This window comes from Tyto alba, unplaced genomic scaffold (genome assembly GCF_018691265.1).
Source record: "Tyto alba isolate M040663 unplaced genomic scaffold, T.alba_DEE_v4.0 Super-Scaffold_14, whole genome shotgun sequence".
Classification (NCBI taxonomy): domain Eukaryota; kingdom Metazoa; phylum Chordata; class Aves; order Strigiformes; family Tytonidae; genus Tyto; species Tyto alba.
The window spans coordinates 51,873,937-51,893,711 of NW_024881276.1; the positions used below are offsets into that span (position 1 = coordinate 51,873,937).

The window sequence follows — 19,775 nt, forward strand, 5'->3', positions numbered from 1 at the left end:
AACTGACTCAAACATCCATTGTCTTCAGTGCTCTCAGTTAAAAACAAAATAAAATACATGCTAATACTAGAAAGGTAGAAGGGAGGAAATCAGAAAGAGGGATGTGTCAGGAGAGGGTAACACTCAGTCTGATTGCTCTTGGCTGGAGCACTTCTGTATCCCTGTTTGTGACTGTGGTTAAAAAAATATAATCTATTTCTAATCCTTATCATTGCGAAAAAAGCCTAGAAGAGTGATCCTTTTGCATCTTAAGCGTTCTGGAATTGGAGAGTAATGGCATCTAACTTTGAAACTTTGTAGTGGTTGGACTGACAGCTGATCTTCAGAGATTTGACTTGGCATTACAGGAGGTGGAAAATTAAGAATAAAAAATGACTTCTCTCTTTTTTTCATTCATAATGCTTCCTTTTGAATGTCAGATGTGATTTAAACTGTGCATGTTAGGCTCGTTGCTTTCCAGTTTCTCATTTCACTCTTACAGTTTTAAATCTTAAGAATTGAAGTGTGTGTGTGGTTTATATATATATATATATATATATATGTATTTATATTACACAAGTGTAATGAAGTGTGTGTGTAATATAAATATGCATACACAAACATTCTTTTTTGAGAGGAAGAGACAACTGTTTTGGAGGAGTGTGTGACACGTGAATTTTAATGTAAATTAAGAAAGGGCAAGTGAGCAGGAGAAAAGTGTTCTGCAAACAGGGAAAAAGTTCTGTTGGCATAATGAAATGTTCTGTAGAAGTTTGCCTTGGATCTACCATCAAGAGATTGGTATATCAATCAAATACTAATAGTGCATGTGTGGTGTTCTGCTAGACATGTTTATACTATTATGTAAATATATACACATATGTTAAGAATGAAACTACCCAGGTACTGTCTAGGTAGGAAACTCTGAAGCCATGTGATGCGCCCATTTATACCACTTTAGCAAGTTTGTTCTTCCCTCTGCCTGTGAGCAGTTTTAAGTGGCCCTTCTGTGCAATCAGTCTGCCACAGAAATATTCTCCTTGCTCAGTGGAAATCTGATTCCCACTTCCTGAAATTATGTTTGACCAGGTGAGGCATCATTTACCACTTGGCAGCTGGCTCCTTTTTCAGACAGAAAAATGTTCTCTCTTCAAAATCCAGTATCTTGTGGGCTAAGTGCATTTATGCTTCACATTATGGGAAATAAAATGGCTATTTTGATTTTTGTAGCGAAAGATGTTAGAATCCTGTTGAGTGAGGTACTACTGGTGATCTGGCACACGCTGATTTATAGGGAGTAATGCTCATGACTTCATAGGAGAGGGGAGGTAAGAAATAATTAAGTAACAGATCTTAAAGCTCTCTAATATGTTCTCCGTATAGGTTTTACAGTGACAAGTACTTTGTATTCAAAGCACTTAGAATGGGACAGCACAGTAGAAAAGTTTTATAAATTCTCTGCTTTGAGAATTACATGATCCTTCACAGTGGACCATGAGTTTTTTTAGTGTGATACAGGCACATTGTGAATAAATTTTGTTTGAATATAGGGATGGTGTAAAGATCACTGTTTCTGGCTGATAGCTACAATAACAGGTATAATTTGCATTTTTATGTACCTTGCAGTTTATATTTGTCCTGTATCAAATTGGGTATGGTGTTAATATGAAAGCAGCATGTGTTTGCAGTAAATTGGAGTGGGGGCAGGAAGTGTGTATTACTCTGTAATATAGAATAAGTCTATAAATCACCTGTAATTCACCCTCGAGGACACTAAGAAGAAATAACAAGTCATCACGAGAGAGATCTTCTCTTTTCTTGAAGGAACTTCTTGGGGTTTTTTCTGCTTTAGGGCTTCTTTGGATGGTACTGGCTTGGGCTACATCATCCTCCTTCTGCCTTCTTTGCACATCTCCTCTCCCTCTGTAACCAACCTCTTCTTTATGGTGATCTTTTGGCCTTTGCTGGTTCAGCTTTGGTCTGGCTGGACTTTCTGTGCTGTTAATTCTGGAACGCATGGTTTATATCTCTGAAGCTGAAGGAAAGTGGGGAAAAAAGTAATTGTTTTAACTATCAGAGATTATAAAACTATTACTGTAATTTATGGTGGGTATTATTCCCTCTAGACTGGTAGTTTTCCCTCCCACACAAGGCTGTTTGTCATTTGATAAAAGCTGACAACCCCATGTAAGCCAACAGGACTAAGCTGTGATCCTTACTGGATGTCTGTAGAGAAGCGAGTCTTAACTGATCTGATGTAGTTGCAACAGTTCCCTACTCAATATTTGCAAAGGCAGCAACTTTAGCAGCAGCACTGTGCACATTATTGCAGACCATGTTTCCCACTTGAGAGACAGTGCCTACCTCACCTTTCAGGTAGATACTTCTTGTGATGAGGCAAATTTAGAAGGTTTTCACTAGGAAGATCTTTCTGTTCCAATTTCATAATGTCCCAGTCCTTACTGTATAGCTGTGTGTTGTCTTTCCAAGGGAGAGTACAAAAGCAGTGGTTCAATACTATGAGTTATGCAGCTGCATTCCCCATATTTGGCAAAATGTAGGGTTTAGCACATCTAGACTGCAAAGGGTGAGCCTTGTCATAAATATCCCCTCTCCAACACCACCACCACCCCTAAAACCAAGCTACCTTGCCCTGCCCCTCCCCTCCCCCAATAACAATGTAGTATGAAACCTTACTAGTTCTTTAGTGCTAGACTAACACTCTAGAGGTGTTAGTACTTGACCAAAGGGAGACCTGTCCTAACTAGGCCCCTTTGAAGTGCCACTGTTAAGTAAACATACTCTAATGCCTTTGCAGATACATGACTAGCACTGTATAAATATTGATTAACCTCAGGAACTCTGTTTTGCTTATCACCACTCAGATGGAAGGTATGAATGGATTATATACCACCTCTACAGGAAAACTGTGGTCATGGGTATCATCTAGCAGACAAAAATCATGTGATTCAAAAGTGAAATTAAACATGTTCCAAATACAAATAAGGCACAATTTTTCTTATTAAACCACAAAGTTAATTGCTGAAAGGTCCAAAAAATTGTTATGGCCTGTGATAGGCAGGAGATGATTACACGGCTGCTTCTTGGCCTCACAAATCTGTGGCTGATAAAGTTCTTTCAAAGCTCCGCCTTCCACCAGGTTCTGAGTCTAAATCCTAAACTCTGTGACTGCACTCCTTAACTGCAGTAATTTTCCACTGAGTGCTACAAATTCTTCCTTTTGTTGTTTTTCTGAAAGAATAGAGGAGGTAGAAGAAGCCTTTGGTTTGTAATGGATGATGGCTGAGAGTGGGAAGAATTTATCAAAAACATTACAGGGAAGAGCAATTGATGTTTTCTATTGTGTTGAAATCTCTTCTAGTCTAATTTAAAGCACTCCTACTAGATTATATTTCATAAGAAAAACTTGTTTCTCCAGGTCTCCAAAACCCAAGGTGTGTCAGATTTGCATGGCAGAGTGCACTGGAACCTGTTTTGTGAAGCTGTGCATCAGTAGTATCAAATTAGGATGGAAGCATGGTACAGTGCATGTAGGAAACAGAGCTGTCTGTAGCAGGCCAACAATGATGTTAGCTGATGGTGATTATTTTATAAAGTTGGTGCTCATCCTGTCCTTTCAGGTGTAAATGTAGTTTTTCTTGGGTCACTGTGGTCTGCTTATTAGGTTTACACACCTTTTCCATCTTGCTTACAGAGTATTACTACTTTGGAAGAAGGCTGTTGGTCTCCTTTGAGCATAAAATGCCAAATGCCTGCTTGGCTTTTGCGTAGTTAATGGCTTAGTGTTTATAAGATCAAATGCAGGAGCTGTGAGTTAAATCAGGTAACCTGAACACACTATGAACTTGTCCATGTGCTTAGATGCTGCAAGCACAGGATGCTATGAAATGCATAAATAGTCCAAGAAATCTTTGCGTCTTTCCCTTCTCGACTCGACATCAGGCTATTGTCAAACTTGTTGACAACAAGGGTCAATATGGCATTCCTTGCAGAAGGGAAGAGGAACCAGTGCATAAGGAAGAGGTTCGTACCTTTTCAAGCTTTTTGAGTTGGCTGCACCTGGAATCGGGTTCCTGAACTTGAAAGTACAGCGATCCTGCCAAGAAGGATGCCCTCCCCCACGTTTTCTTTTACGCTGTACACATGCTGTTGGCTTCAAGGCTGCACGCCACACACATTTATCGCAGCTGCAGAGGGCTAGATGTGACTCCCTTTTAACCTTGTGCCTACTTCTTAATCAAGTAGGTCAGTCCTTATTGGACTGGCAAAAGGCACTTGGTCCCTGAGAAGGCTGGCTGACCTGTCAAACAGGTTACCCTCTTATGGAGGTGGTACCTTTGCACCATCCCAGAGTGGATTTTTTTTCTTCTTGTTGAGCAGAGTGTTACATACACTATAACTGCATTCTGTTCTGGCACTCCAGAATGCTAATGCCTACTATTGAATCTGCTAATGCAAACATTTATCAGATTTAGCAATTAACATGAATGATTAGAGATTGAAGTGGCATACTATAAGTATGCTTTAAGCACTTTTTAATTATTACTTGAATGTAGCTGACAAGAGGCACAAACGCTCTGGTATTAGCAGGCTGCCTTATTAATGTATTCTTTCTCTTATGATTTATTTAAGCCTTCTTATTACCTGTACGTTGACTGGCTTATTTTTTGTAGTTTTGTCTGTTCATATAAGGACGTTAGTGCTAACACGGTTGTCAAAGAATATAGGTATGAGTAACAGAAGGGCAATTCAGAGCTTCAAATTACCACAGACAGTGTAGCTGCTGGTGCAGCAAGCACAGCAGGACCTCAGAAATAGACGAAAATAAACTATATCATCCACCTATCTTGAAACTCTTCACCACCTTCAAATTATCAGACCCCCTAGATTTGACACCATCTAAGAGACCAACTCTAAAAGTGCACCTGACATTTTGGACAAAATACCAGCTGCCATGTCATGCTCTTATACCATGGCAGAAAGATGATCCATTCTAGTCCCCAGGATGCAGGTTTCTTGCAATGTTATTAAGCCGTTGAATGGCCCTAGTGTAACATTCAAGATAGAAGCAGTGTAATTTGAAATTTTTCAGCTGTGTGTTTTGGTATGTTCTTGAAGGTAATGAAGAACAATTCCCATCCCCCCACCCCACACCCCCCACCCCCCAAGGTAAAATTGTTAATAGGCTCATAAAATTTGTGGATATTACTTGTCTCATGGCACCCAAAAAGGTGTTTCATCCCTCCTGAGCCCAGGCTCCTAAAATTAGACTGAATGGAAAATTTGTCTTTTTGCATATCTGTGTCTCATCCAGTTTTCACTTTAAGTTACGTATTGATGTGGTGTGTGTACAAGAAAGTTGTCTTACAAAAAAAGAGACAAGGAAGAAGCATTTCTTCTTGTAACAGAGATTATTGTAGTTCGTTAACAGAGTCTCTGTGGTTTCTCCTGGTGGACTGACTCTTGCATCTTGTGGCAAACTTCTCTATAGAAGCTAATTTAAGCCCTGTTTCTCTGTAACGCCAAGAAGGATGACAATATAAGATACCTTAGAAAACACTAAACAACTGCTAAGAAAGAAGGCAGGTGAAAAGATTTGGTTGGGTGTGTGTGCCTTGCACTTGTTATCTTTCATCTGTTTTGGATTGATGACAAGAAGCAGGAATTGTAGCTACATGAACAAAAGAAACAAGGATACTTGTCAGTGTTCTCATATGATGCTTTATGTACCATCTAGGCAGTATGTGCTTGAATCAAAAATAAGATTGAAAGGGACAATCCAGATCATCAAGTCACATCTCCTGAAATCACAGACCACCATACAATGGGTACTTAGTAGAGATTAGTTTACTGTGAGTGTGCTAACTGAGGAGCACAGAGGCTATGTTCTGCACTATTGTGCTTTCCTTCACATTATGAGATGTCCGTTTTACGGAAGATTTTGCAGTGGTATCTTGCTTAAAGTCACATGGTGATGGTTCACAGGCTCATCAGATTTGATGTAGCTTGGTAGACTAGTTCTGGATTCAAAATGGAGTGAGAGTACATTGAAACATTCCAGTAAATCAAATTATTGCAGGTAACGTACTCTGCAAAGTTTGAATCTATTCTCAGTGTTCATGTTATTTTTCTTTTTATAGTTTGGTTTCTGTTCTGTTTTTAAAGAGCTTGCTCGTCTCTGGACATGTACGGTCCTTCTGCATATAAAAGAAATTTTCCTTTCCTTGGTGATGAGCAAGTAATCTGAGGGATCAAAATATAATTTCTTGAAGAGCCAGATGAATAAATGACCAAATGTTTCTATGATGTTAACTTGGTCTCCACCCTCTCAATCATATTCTGAAGGAGATGAAACTGCATTTGCCTCTTTGGCAGCAGTGAACAAGCAGGTGGTTCAGAAATCCCCACACTTTTGTGTGGAAGACTGAAATATCCTTCAGAGATTACTTCACCACAGACACTGTAGGGTTTTAAGAAACATCCATTTTTTTTTCCATCTATTTTTCCCTTTAGTGTTTTCTCTTTAGTCAGTGATTGACTTATGAGCTAACAAAATCCCTCACAGGACCAAATCTTCCCTTAATCCCAGAGTAAGGATCCTGAATAGTTGAGAACTTGCTGTTTCTTCCAAAAATCCATGACTAAGCAAGGAATTATGTCCTTCTGTTTTTCAGCATCCCTTAAAGGGATATGCCGATGCTTTTGATTTGCTGAAATTGATGGGACTCCTACCAACAGACTCTCTTCTTTGAAATGGAGTTGAGATGCAATTGCTTATCATGCCAGTGTAAAGGGGGAGCGCAGAGCATATGATGTCTTTTGGAAAGAGGTCTGCAACCTTCTACCTATCACGGCAAATGTGGTTTGGGGCAGTAAAAAAAGTGGTCTCACCTTAGATACTACAGGGCTACAGGACATTTCTTTCTTTCCTGTGTAGCAAAACCTACAATGAAGCATCACATTCAGTTTAGTGCCACACATACGTGCCTAAGGAGAAATTAATCTCCTGTCCCTGTTCTTCTGCCTTCTAGTGTGGTGGTGTGCCACAGAGTGTCCAGGCATGGGGAAAGGGCTTTTGGCTAGGCCACATCATGTCTTCCACCAGAGAAAGCAGCAGCTTTGTCTTGTTCTCCTTCTGTAATCTTCATGTGGCCTCTGGACCAGCAACTGAGCCATGCTGAACCACAAGAGATGATGAAAGTCGTCTTACTAACTGGAATCCCAGGATCTGGCCATTTCACAGCATCACTGAGCCTTTTCTGGAACTGGTGCCTTCTGGCAGAATGTGTTTAGGACTTTCAGCCCTCCCCTGAGTGCGAATACATTGCTTTGTGGTAGATTTGTGCCACTTCTGAAGGTACAGCCCTTCCTTTTGAGTAGTGTTTTACTGAAAACTATTTGCAGTGACTTCTATCCAAAGGGATGTTCTGTTGTACCACGGCTGACTATCTCATTCGAGCTGTGCTCTTATCCACAGTAGACTTTTGTGCTGTTTTGGTGTATAGTCTGGGCAGTAAGTGCTAAGAGACTTCTTTCCTTTGGTGGGTTCTTCACCCAGGGATGCTGGGATGTTTCTATCCTGGGCTGGAAACTGCAAGATTAAGCTGTTTATCTGGGAAAATTGATGCAGGAGTGCTTACCTGTGTAGACTGATGCATCTGTTGACATGTGGAGTTGCAGGGAGTCAAGCAGGAGAAAGAAAATTAATTAGCAATCTGTTTCCCCTCTCGTGGGATCTTGTCAAATTTTGGTCTTTGAAGCCCATGGGGATCCTGTAAGAACAGCAATTATTCAAATGGAAAAAAATCTGGATTCAACAGAGGATGTAAAAACTCCCAGACAGGAAAAGTGCAGGGTTGAATTGAATGTCATTTTGTGCTGGTCATGGTTTACGTATGCTCATCTGACCACAAGTCAGATTTTTCATCTGTTGGAGACGGGGAGCCTCTTCTGACACAGTAGGATGCCTTTTGGACTGTGTTAGAGAGTTGTTGTGTTACTCTGCTGACAGTAAAGGTACTGTGAAACTCTCACCATCTGTTGTCTCCTCTTTTCCCTTCCAGTCCTGTAGTGTTTTGCACATACGCAGTGATTGTGGTTAGATATCATCTTCCCAAGTCCATTTTGTGTATGAGGTCTGCATAGGCTTACAGTTGTCTTTAGGAGGCTGTGTCTGTGTGGGAGGTTTTCACCAGGTCCTTTTGAAGAATGTACCTGTGTCAGCTCTCTGTCATTTCAGTACTGGTGTGTGAACTTGCGACCTGGTCTTCATTCTTGTAATGTCTCTGACTGTATACATACATACATACACAGCACAGGGTTTTGTGCGTGAGAGAGAGAAAGGAGCCTGTACCATGTGGCCAGTTGCTGGTTTTGTGGCTTTGAGCTTCAGTTGGGCTCTTCCTGTAGATAAACAGATCTTGGCCCATCTCCTGCTGAGCCTCAGGTGGTGTTTGACCACATATTTGAGTTCATACTGTGGCAGTTTAGGGCATGCCCCTTTACAGGGCTCTGCATGAAAGCATAAGCTGCTTGCTTGGAATGTACTTGAAATTTCATCTTGGGAAAATATGGTTAGGAATGTATACTCCAATTCAGAGATGTCAAACCTTGTTCTAAGCAGGGTTCTTCAGATGGTCCATAAAACCAGGTGGTCTGGGTACTAGACCTCTTAGTGGTGATCCATGAGAAAATCAAGAGTTCAGGCTCCCTGCTGTATCGCATAACATTTCTTTGGCAAAACTGGGTAGCTGTTCTGAAATCTGAAATGAAGACCTAGTGTTGTGGTTTTGGCTGGGATGGCTACTAAGAAAAATTAACTCCATCCCAGCCGAAACCAGGAGACCTGAGTTCCACAGAGGTTCCAGCCCCAAAATCAGTACTTTGAGAATTCTCTGACATGGGCTGATTTTCCCTTGTCTCTGGTCATACCTTGGAACACTTTCTGACTGTACCTAACACACAAAGTCACTCGCATCACTTTTTTCTTCCTGCTAAACCCTGCTTCCCTCTCCACAGGAATTCAGCTCTCCTACTTTGTGATCCAGCATTTGGCTAAGTGGATAGTAATCTTAGAAAATTACGGTATATTTATTACATTACATGTATACAGTTTGTGTAGCAAGTAGGTTAGACACAGGAGATTTGACTGAAGTGATTTGTCTTCTCAATGAGGTTCTACAAATGCTGCAAGGCCACAATGTGCAGCAAGGGCTTTAGCTGTAGTGGGAGAACGACACTGAAGTTGCATGGGCACCGTAGCTTCAATGTGATGCTGCAGGGCAGCAACACTGCTATAATCCCATGTTTTCATGGGTTCAAAAGGTTGAGGAGCAATCCAAATTAAAATAGCTAGAATTTCTTTAACTTTCTACTCTGGGAATTGATGGTTGTGGGGGAATTTTATGCAATTACACTGAATTGCTTCTGCGAGATTAACATGGGGAACTTTTTCTCTGTCTGCTTCCTTGGGTTTAGGGTTTGGGTTTTTTTTTTTCCTTTGAAAGTAAAATGTTTCACACTCATTTTGTAATTAGACACTGAAAGTAGATTATTTATAAGGATTAGTGCAAGAGAGATTTTTGGTGCATGTGAAAAAATATTACTATAATATCAGGTAGATCTCAGTGTTTGAAAAGGTAGACTCTTCAATTCCATATCATGTGTTTCTTTTTCTAAATAAAAAGTGAATCTTGCAGTTTTCTGTATGACTGATTTTTATTGGTAAAGTATACAGAAATAAAACTCAGCTGCTCCAATTTCAGTTATATGAATTTGCTTTCCAAGTATAGAATTTTCTCTTTTTATGAGCATAAGAAACAGTTAAGGATATTTAATACAGTGCTTGTGGTTTAATACTTATTATTCAGCTGCTGTAATTTCGGCTCCAATGTATAATTACTCTGTAATTACAGAATTATCCAAAGCAAAAGCAGGAAATAGCACTACATGAAAATAAAATGTTCCTATTTTAGAAATTGTGTATCTAAACTCATCCTTTTTTTCTGAATATCTTGAAATTAGCTGGGCTGTAGACATTTACATAGCAGCACAATTCAGCTCCAATTTAGGTTAAATACTGTAGTATATATGCCCAAGTATATAGTTTAAAATTAAAAAAAAAAAAAAAAAAAAAAAGGAAGAAAGAAGCTGGCTGGAGAGAAGTACTGGTGGAGCCTGGTTTTCTGTAGGTCTATGCCTATAGAAAGGCAAAAGCAGCAGCTACTGCGGCTGAGTTTGTACCCCACATTTCAGTTTTTCCTTGCCGTGGCGCTCCTCAACTCTTTCTGCAGGTACTAGTTTCCCTGAAATCTGTAGAAATACCAGTATCTTGCCCTCTCTCTCTGGCTTGTTTGAAATTGGCAGTGGCTCAGAATGGGACCCCTGGATAAACGAAGCGCATAGCTTCATTGCCACATAGAAACAAGCTCAAGCTATCTTTTAGAAGAATATACTGCAAACTTTGGTTTGCCTTTTTCAAGAATCATCATGGTCATGGGGATATTCATGAAGTTGAAGAGGTGGATATTCAGACTTCTGAAACAAATAAGGTTTTGCATGGTGTGTAACATGTTTCTCTAAATCCCAAAGGCAATAACTGAAGTAGCATATTTGAGGACTTGAAAAGGGTCTAGTTAACTATTTGTAAAATAACACAATGCAAGAGAAAACAAAGAAAAAAAAACAAAGTAAAATTTGGTAGGTTTTGGGTTTCAGGATTAGCCACAGTTTTTCTGTACGGTAAGTCACACACCTTCTGTCTACTGAATGGTGGGGGTTTGGTTTTTTGTGGCTTTTTTATTTTTCAACTTTATTGAGGGTTTTTACTGGCTTTTATGTTTTGCAGGTTATTGATGTGATCTAGTGAGTACATTCAGAGATCTCGTTTCTGACCCTTTCATATGAGATCCATGTGCCTCTCAGGTCAATAGCTATGTTTCCGGCTTTTGCTTTCCCCCTTCCTACTAGAGACTCACTAAATGAAATCTTAGAGGCCTTGGTCAAGATTACTATCTCACTGTGCCAAACACAGTGCAAACATACGCGAAGGTATTGTCTCAGCAGTGGAATTAATTTTGTGCAAGTACATGACAGTTTTGGTAGAGTTTCAAATCCAGGGGAGGTTTCTCGGTGCACAAGGCTCTCTAAATGCTCCATGCGTTTGCCTGTCTCCCAGCTGGCAGGTATGTGCCCTTCCTTCCCCAGGCTGACTGTGATTTTGGTAAATGGGGGAACCTACAAAAGCAGCTATTTGTGACTTCCTGACAATATAGGTTATTGCCCATGCTTCTTCTGTTGTCCTCAGCAGACCTTAGGTAGCCAAAATGCTGTCTGTCATTTTATGGTAATCTTATAAATATTTCAAGGTGAGTTTTGGGATATCACTTTTTTTAAAAAAAAATCCCATTTTTATAGTGTTCCCTCCCACTTCCCAAAACTTCCCGTCACCTCCAAAATAGGAACATTTAGTGTTCTGTTTTAATCATCTAAGCAGGATTAAAATACTGTCAATTCAATATTTTTCTTCCAATGTTTTTAGTAGCATGGCAGGTCTTTACATTTAAAAACTATTTTTCAAATTATTAAGGAAGCAAAACACAAATATAATGAAGAGTAGTCTGTAAGAATAAAAGACAAAAGAAGTTCACAGGCTGGTGCAATTTTTACATCTCTGACATCAATGATTAACTTTACCTACACATACACATGTGCTTATACTAACACCATTTCAATGGCCAGTGTGTCTACTGTAATATGGTCCTTCCTTTCTTACGGAAGGTAAATTGACTCTGGAAAAGAAGTGCTTGTGACAAACGGTCTTTTTGTGTGCCCTTAAATGTGTTGGTAATGTGGTATAAGGTCATTTTGAAAAGCCGCCTATAATTGCTATTCTCTAAAGGGAATCTAATTGAAGAAATACAATGTTATGATATTATTAACTATAATAGCTATGGGCAAAATAGGAGAAAACCAATGGTATATCTCATATTTCAATGTGTGTATTTTTCCATACACACACATATAACATCTTAAACAATGTATTTGTGTACCAAGTGTGTGTCTGTGTAATTCTCTTGTGCTTGGTGCATGTGACAAATACAAAATAAGCGGTCCTTTACTGTTCTTTTGTTGAAAGCTTATAGTACACAGACATAAAGTACCTTGCTTTTGTTTTAAATGAGAAATATATTGTCAGTAAGTGAGGATTATCTAGTATATGTTATCTAGTGTAAGTTAATCTGTTACCCCACAGTAATTGATCTGGGTATCCAAGACCCAAACTTCTTAACCCTCACAGCCACTTCCATTTACTTGTTACTAATTTTTTTTAACTGCTTGGTATTTGCATGAATTGCCATACATCTATGAGTCATTAAATAAGCAGCAGAGACCACAGTGAGGACTAGAGAATAAAAATGTACACCTTCAAAGTGAGCACGTATTAATTTTCTTCAAGGGTATTTTTGACAAGCGTAGCTTTGTTGAGACATTTCTTTGTGTGGGAGTGTTCGCCTCAGTGTTGCTTTTCCCCACACATGAAAATAAACCACAGACTTTTAAATATCCTGAGAAAAGTTTCTTCAAAGAAAGATCAAAAGTTTTTTACTAACAGCTGAGGAAGCTGCATGGCTGCCTCTCTTGTGAACTCGTGTCTATAGAGAGCTGCCTGAGACAATCAAGATCATGATTCCATTGATTTGATGATTTGCAACCTACCCTGAGAGGAGATGCCTTGTTTGGAGTCAGAGGAGGTGGGGGAATTCACAAATGCCCCCTAATTTTACCAAGAGAGACATGAATAAAATAACTTTTCAAAACCAACTCTGTTCTTTTTCCCACTATATTGTGTGGGATGCTCTACCCCAAACGATTGTCTTTAGCAGTGCATGTTTGAGAGTTCTGTGTAAGAGCTGATTGACGTTTTTAAATATGCAATTTTATGTGCTTTTGTGGCTGTTGAAGTTATGTGAAACGTCTAGATGGCTTTCAAGGCTTCACAGAAACTGTAGATCTGATTTTTTTTTTTTTTTTTTTTTTTTTTTTTTTTGCCTGATTGGTTTTGGTTTGATTTGTCCAAAAATCTCTTTTAATCTGTTTTTGCATCTAAGCCACACAGAACATGTTAGCCAAGCTTTGAAAATTTGTGAACGTCTCCCTAGTCTGGAATTCCTCACCCTTAGACAGCATTCAGGAAAAAAGAATAATTCTTGTTTTTCATAAGCCCTGGGTTTTCTTTCTTATGTTTTTCTTAACGTCTGTTTGCCTTCATGAACTGCAGCTTTACTACTTCAGGCCAATTCTTTATGTGCTGTCTGGTAGCAGAGAGTGCTTAACTCTTAGAAGCTGTTGAGAATAACATTTCTCTCTTGAAGGATTTTACTGGTTTTATCATGCTGGCATGAAGCATCCGTGAACAATGCCAGGTAGGACTTAAGGCTTATATCTAAACCTAGGGTTTACGAGTTGTTGGTTTTGTGGGGTTTTTTTGTTGTTTTTTGGTTGGTTGGTTGATTTGTTGTTGTAAACCAAACTTTTTCATGCCATCTCCATCAATGACTATATTCTTCTGCTATCTAGAAATCATACAGTAATCTTTCATTGATTTATCTGATCAGAAATTAATTCACTCAAGATTCTTTTTCTTAGATTTTAGGGTTTTCTTTTACCTGTGGACTGGATTTTCCTTATATATCCTAATGTTCAGATCTTTATTACATTCTGAGATTTGGTACTTTGTGTTTCTATAGTTGTAGAAATACTGAGCTTCTCTGTAATACAAAACCAGTGTTATTTTCTCCTTCCTTTCTTTTCTCATTAATGACAATACCAAAGTACGTAACAGCAGGCTAGCATTTTTTTTCTGACTGTGATAATCTTTAGTTGTGCAAGATGACTGCTCTGGTATTTTTCTCTTCCAAATGCAAGTGCAAAACAGCAACATGCGGAAGGTTGTGAAAGATTCCTCACCCCATTCTCCATATTTAATATCTAAGAGAAGAATTTGGATAAATTAGATAAATATCCTAAATCAGTCTTTCCCAAGAGTTTAATGGAAACAAAATCTCTCAGATCTCCAGTTCTCTGATTGTAACCTCTCTATGCAGATTAGACCTTTTTTCCTATGGAACAGAGGTTTTAGGTTTTGGGTTTTAGTGAAGGGAAAGGGATGCTACCATCAAGGTGAATGGCATGAGTTCCCTCCTCGCCAGGAGTACTGACTGCCCTGTATCCCCCTTCATCCAACCCCACAAAAGCTGCCTGTGAGCTCTCACCATGACTGATGGTGACAAGTTGCGTGATTTGATTTTAACAAGAATGCCCTAGGGTCACAGAATGCTCTTAAGAAATTTTGAAAACTTTGATTTCTAGGCTTTGGTGGAAATGGAAGTCACTGTTGGGTTGGTGTTCTGAATCAAAATCTCTTTTTGTAACAGGAATGTGGATTTCTGTTTTTTGGCTTTTGGGGGAGGCTTTTTATTTTGTTTTCTTTGGCTTTTGTTATTCTTTTGTTATGTTCTTATTTATCTTGGTTCTACCTGTTGATTTTGCGACATTAATTATCTGGTGCAGGTTCTCCTCGGCACAAATGAACACACAGGAAACATGAGCTTCTAAGTAGATTCTCAAGTCAGCTTTGTAGTTCGTTTTTATTTTTTGAAGAATTTTTTTCATGAAGATTGGTTATTGCCTTAAATAAGCCAAACTAAAATTACGACTTTGAGTGGTGGCTTATATTTCTTATATTGTTCATATTAATTGGTGACTGTGGCTATATGTGTCTGCCAGGAAAATGTGAAAAGCACGGAGTTTGAAAAGTAACTGTACACAGTGAAATTAATTTTTGTATGTGTTCAGATTACAGGTTTTACCAGCCACAACTTTCGTTATTATTTATTATGGCTTACAGTTTTGGACCTTCAGCTCCTGTAGGAATATGCCCTGCTTTGATGACGCAACTTTGGAAAATGCAATAAAAATGCACGGGAAACCGCAGCTTTCTAATAGGAAGTTTCTTAAAAGCAGTGAAGTTAAATTGCCTCCTCACAGAAAAAAGGAAGTGGAGTGGAGGTTGGTGAACCAGGTAGATGTACCTCTTCTGTGTCCCTGGCTATGATTTCTGCTTTTTTTTTGTTTGTTTGTTTGAAACTTGGTCTTGAGGCCATCTCTTCTTTGGCATAGGGCAAATGGAGAAAATTCATATATTCCTTTCATTGCTACATAAGGACCCTGCAGTTTTGCTACATGGGGTTCATGCATAAAGGCAAATGTTGATTTGTGGCTGCAGCTGTGACTTCACCCTGGTTTTGATTATACTGTAGCTGAGTCCTTCAGGGGGGAGGGTAAGGCATGTTCCAGAGATGTCTTAGAACACATACAGTTGTTTGTTTCTCTCTTCGTTTTCCCATTTGTTCAAATAAAATATGGCTGTGGCCAGTTGCTAGCCCAGTGGATAGTGGGAGTTGAGGAAAGGGATTTTGCAGATGTAAATGGCCGCATCTATATGAATGTTTTACAAGGTTCTGATCTTCACAGACATCCTAAGGGAACACTAAAGTCCGGGTGCCTCCTTCTCCATCCCCACCTCTGTAAAGGCCTCTCTGAAAAGCCCGGTTAAAACACCTGTTTATCCTTCTACAAGAATAGTGATTAAAATTAAAGCAAAATCTTGGTATTACCCAGTTTAGCTGTTCAGCACCAGTTGTCCTGTATTTTACTGTCACTCTGTTACATGTGTGCTTGTGCTGGTGACAAAACTTGCAGAAAACTTGTCCACCTGCTTCTGTGATGGCCAGTGACAAACAGTGTGGAACTAGGGAGAGGCAACTGGGACCCGAGGGACACAGTAGGGACTCCTCTGCTGCCTGTATTCAGCCCTGCAATTATCATGGGAAGATTTGGGAAGGAACAGCTCCCGGAGCAGCAGGTATCAGAAATGGGTTGATCTGCCAGGAGAGTCCTGTTGGAGTTGGTTTGGTTTGGTTTGGTTTGGTTTTTTTAAGTGGCAATTATATTATATTCCTACTAGTGTTTTCTTGGCAGCTGAGGACAGGTCTGCAGTTTTTTGGGTGTGTCAAGGAGGGCATGGACAGGTGACTATACATGTTTGCATTTAACACAGAAGTGCTTCCTAGCAAAGCAATGAGTCATATCCTGCAGGGACAGAGGGCCTCCTTAGAGCTGCTGCTTAGCAAGACTTCACTGAAATTATTTTATCTGAAGCTAGTATTTTAGCTCCTGAGAGCACAATGCCTCTCTGCACATAAATAGTGATAATTTGTTATACATTAAGTCAGTGAATGTCCTGGTTTTGGCTGGAATAAAGTTAATTTTCTTCCTAGTAGCTGGTACAGTGCTGTGTTTTGGATTTAGGATTAGAATAATGTTGGTAACACACTGATGTTTTAGTTGTTGCTAAGCAGGGTTTATACTAAGTCAAGGACTTCTCAGCTTCCTGTACTGCCCTGCCAGTGGAGGCTGGGAGTGCACAAGAAGCTGGGAGGGGACACAGCAAGGACAGCTGGCCCAGCGAGCCAAAGGGGTAGTCCATACCAAATGATGTCATGCCCAGTATATAAACTGGGGGCAGTTGGCGGGGGGGTGGGGCAGGGGGCTGGGGACAGGGTGCATGGCTTGGGGATTGTCTGGGCATCGGTCAGCGGGTGGTGAGCAGCTGTGTTGGGCATCACTTGTTTTGTATATTCTATCCTTATTCTTATCATCACCATTTATTTACATTTATTTATTTATTTTCCCTTTCTTTTATGTCCTGTTAAACTGCCTTTATCTTAACCCACAAGGGTTTCTTTGTTAGGTTTTTTTTTTTCTGTTTGTTTGGGGGGTTTTTTGTGTTTTTTTGTTTTGTTTTGTTGTTGTTGTTGCTGTTGTTTTGGGTTGGTTTTTTTTTTTTGTTGTTGTTTTGTTTTGGGTTGGTTTTTTTTTTTTTTTTTACTTCTCTCCCCTTATCCCATGGAGGAGGGGGAGAGGGGAGTGAGCAGTGAATGAGTGGCTCTGTGGTGCTTAATTGACAGCCAGGGTTAAAGCATGACAGCCTATTAATGCCACTTCTGACTGCACCTGTGCACCACATAATCTGAACATATCCTGATTCTGTATTACATAGATACAGACATCTCTCCTGACACTTGCTGGTCAAACTTCTGATATGTAAGTTTTCTTGTGAACATTTGCTTAACATTAGAAAAAAAATAAATCCAAAGCAGTCCCCTGTTTGATTTCGGAGTGGTTGTAAAGGAGTCATTTTAATGCACAGCAGGTGTGTGTGAAGTGATCATATGTTCCCACACATTAATAGTATTTACATTCGTTCTCTAGGAGGATGATTTTTCTTAGTTCTCTGTTCCTATCAATTCTATTTTGAGTGAGTGAATAAGTATTTAAAAAGGGTTAACAGTAGAGTGGATTTACCTTGATTAAGGCAATACACAGCCCTGAATAGCTAGTTGTTCCTGTATGTACAAGCAGTTCTATTTGAGGAACATTCACAGATCCTAACACTCCTCTGACACCAAAACGCTGTTTTTTCTGCTCAGATAAATTTCTGGAGATAAAATAAAGGAAAAGCTTTTAAATTAAGGGCTAGAGAACCTGTCCTTCATTGTTTAATACCAAATACCCAGTAAACATCAGAGTGCATATGGTAGGATTCTGCAGGCTTTCCTCATGCAGGCAGACCCCTTAAAGTCTATGGGACTACATATATATAATTGGATTACAGGGTTAGGGACTGTATTTTGTGACTCTTATTGCTAGTATAACTCTGAGTATGTACATTTTCCTTTAAATGTAGACTGGCCAGTCTCATAATGTAGCATTTTAAAGCATATTCATTAATTAAGGAAACAAATTAGAGACAGTAAGATGCATGAGTCTAAGACACATTATGTAGGTTTATCCACAGAGCAGTTGCATAATGAAATTGTTTTTGTCATAATTTCAGCTTCATGGAAATTAGTCCTGCAGAGCTGAACTAAGCCCATCTCTTCATGGCTCGTAATTTATTTAGAATGCATATGGTTTCTGGCAAATGCTTCAACAAACAGTAGTGCTTAGGCATCAGGAATCGTTTCAGGAGTCTGAACCAAATTGGAATTACTTTAACTTTTCTTTCTACTAATAAGCCAAAAGAATTTATTTTGCTGCCCATCAAGAGAGCTAAGTAAAATCTTCAGTCTTTGAAAATATCCTTTCACAAATGCACATTCTAGCTCTAGCGTTGCTTTATTTGAAGAATGATATTTTACAACTTCCTAATGTCCTGTTAGGTCCTAAACAGAGTTCTTAAATGCCACTGAAAAACTTGACAAGAATGATCATTCAGAAACCTGATCATCTTTACCACATCTGCATGGTGCATTTTAAAATGAAATTGTTGCTAAGAGGGCGTTACAATGCACTGCATTTCTTCTGGATCTGAACAATGAAAAAGCCTTATGGCAAACTCTTGTTCTTGCGGTGTTCTTCATATATCTCTTAAACCAACGTTATCGCAGTTGATATCCTTTATGTTCTGTGATCAACAGGATTTGTCAGAGATGTGGGGGTTTAAGGATCTGGACGAGATGTAATTCAGTTTAGCAAGTTGAACTTGATCCTAAATGATTACTATTGTTCAGGGCCTGTAAAAATAGTTTGGAGGCTTAGTCAGAACTACAGTAATAAATGTAGTGAGCAAGCTTTGAAAAAAATATTAAGAACAGGATCCTGTGAAGTTATACTGGCCACCTGTGCAAGACGTAACCCTGTGGAGATTTAAGGCCGCCTTCCCAAAGGGCTTGTACAATACTTGTAAGAAATAGCTTTGTCGAATTTGCAGCTGCCTTGTTAAGCATGGACCCCGGTCATCTGCTCCCCGGCTTGGCAGGTACAACAAAGGCAGCGTTTTGGCCATCGTCTGACCGCTGGAGCGGTGGTGCTTGCCAGCACTGGTCCTGGGGGTGCCGCAGGCCCTTGCCATGCCCCCGTCCCAGGGAGGGCAGCCCTGCCTGGCTCCGAGCTTGCTGCTGTGCGCTGGAGCACAGAGCACCTCCGTGCCTGGGGACAGCAGGGCAGCCCGCGAGGGTGAAGGGACAGGAGGATCCCTCGGGGGGGGGAAAGAAGCCCTTGGCAAAACAGGTGTACAGCAATTCTGGGGAAGTGGTGACCAGTGTTGGTGTTTCATCCTCGTTTTACGGAAGCTATGCATGCAGGTTGAACTGGACCAGAGCATCTGGAAGCTTGTGAATAACACTGTGCCCTATGGTGGGACACAAATAAGGCTCCGATGTATTCACGTATGTAAAAATGCATATCTTTTAAAATATATTAGTATATATGTATGCAAAATTACTCCACTGTGAGGGGAGGGGAAAATTGTAACGGCTGAGGCCATGACACCCTGTAAAAAAAAAAAAAAAGGGCTCTCTGTCTGGAATCAGACATCTTAATATCAACATTTGCTTTCAGATATGCAGAGGATTGTGCAGGAAGGTTTTCACACTAGCTGTGCATACATGCTTAGCCTAGCTGGCTGTAGGCAGTGAAGAGGCACGGGGCTATAGGAAGACACTTCCACAAATCTCCAAGGCTGTACTCCTGCTTTCTCCATGAGGTGTGTAGCAGGAGACTGAAGTGACTGGTTGGTTAAGTACCTTGACACTGAGTTATGAAAACTTCCTTCCCTGTTCTGCGCTCTTCCTTCCCAAAGGCAGCAGTGTTGCTTCTCAGAGATGTTGGACTGCTTTTTCAGTGTAACATACCAGAATTTGTTTTGCTGA

At 39.9% G+C, this 19,775-nt stretch overlaps 2 protein-coding genes across 4 annotated transcripts in view; one reads left to right on the plus strand and one right to left on the minus strand.

Moving 5' to 3' along the window:
* CMSS1 (cms1 ribosomal small subunit homolog) overlaps nucleotides 1-19,775 on the plus strand; it is a 250,674-nt gene that overhangs the window by 88,047 nt on the left and 142,852 nt on the right. The gene's annotated exons all lie outside the window — the stretch shown is intronic.
* Nucleotides 1-19,775, minus strand: part of FILIP1L (filamin A interacting protein 1 like) — a 209,928-nt gene that overhangs the window by 82,384 nt on the left and 107,769 nt on the right. For all 3 annotated transcript variants that reach the window (XM_042788446.1, XM_033005288.2, XM_033005289.2), the window contains one exon: nucleotides 1,731-2,014. In XM_042788446.1, the coding sequence (XP_042644380.1) occupies nucleotides 1,731-1,997 (267 nt within the window). In that variant the 5' untranslated portion in view covers nucleotides 1,998-2,014. The remainder of the gene's footprint in view (nucleotides 1-1,730; nucleotides 2,015-19,775) is intronic.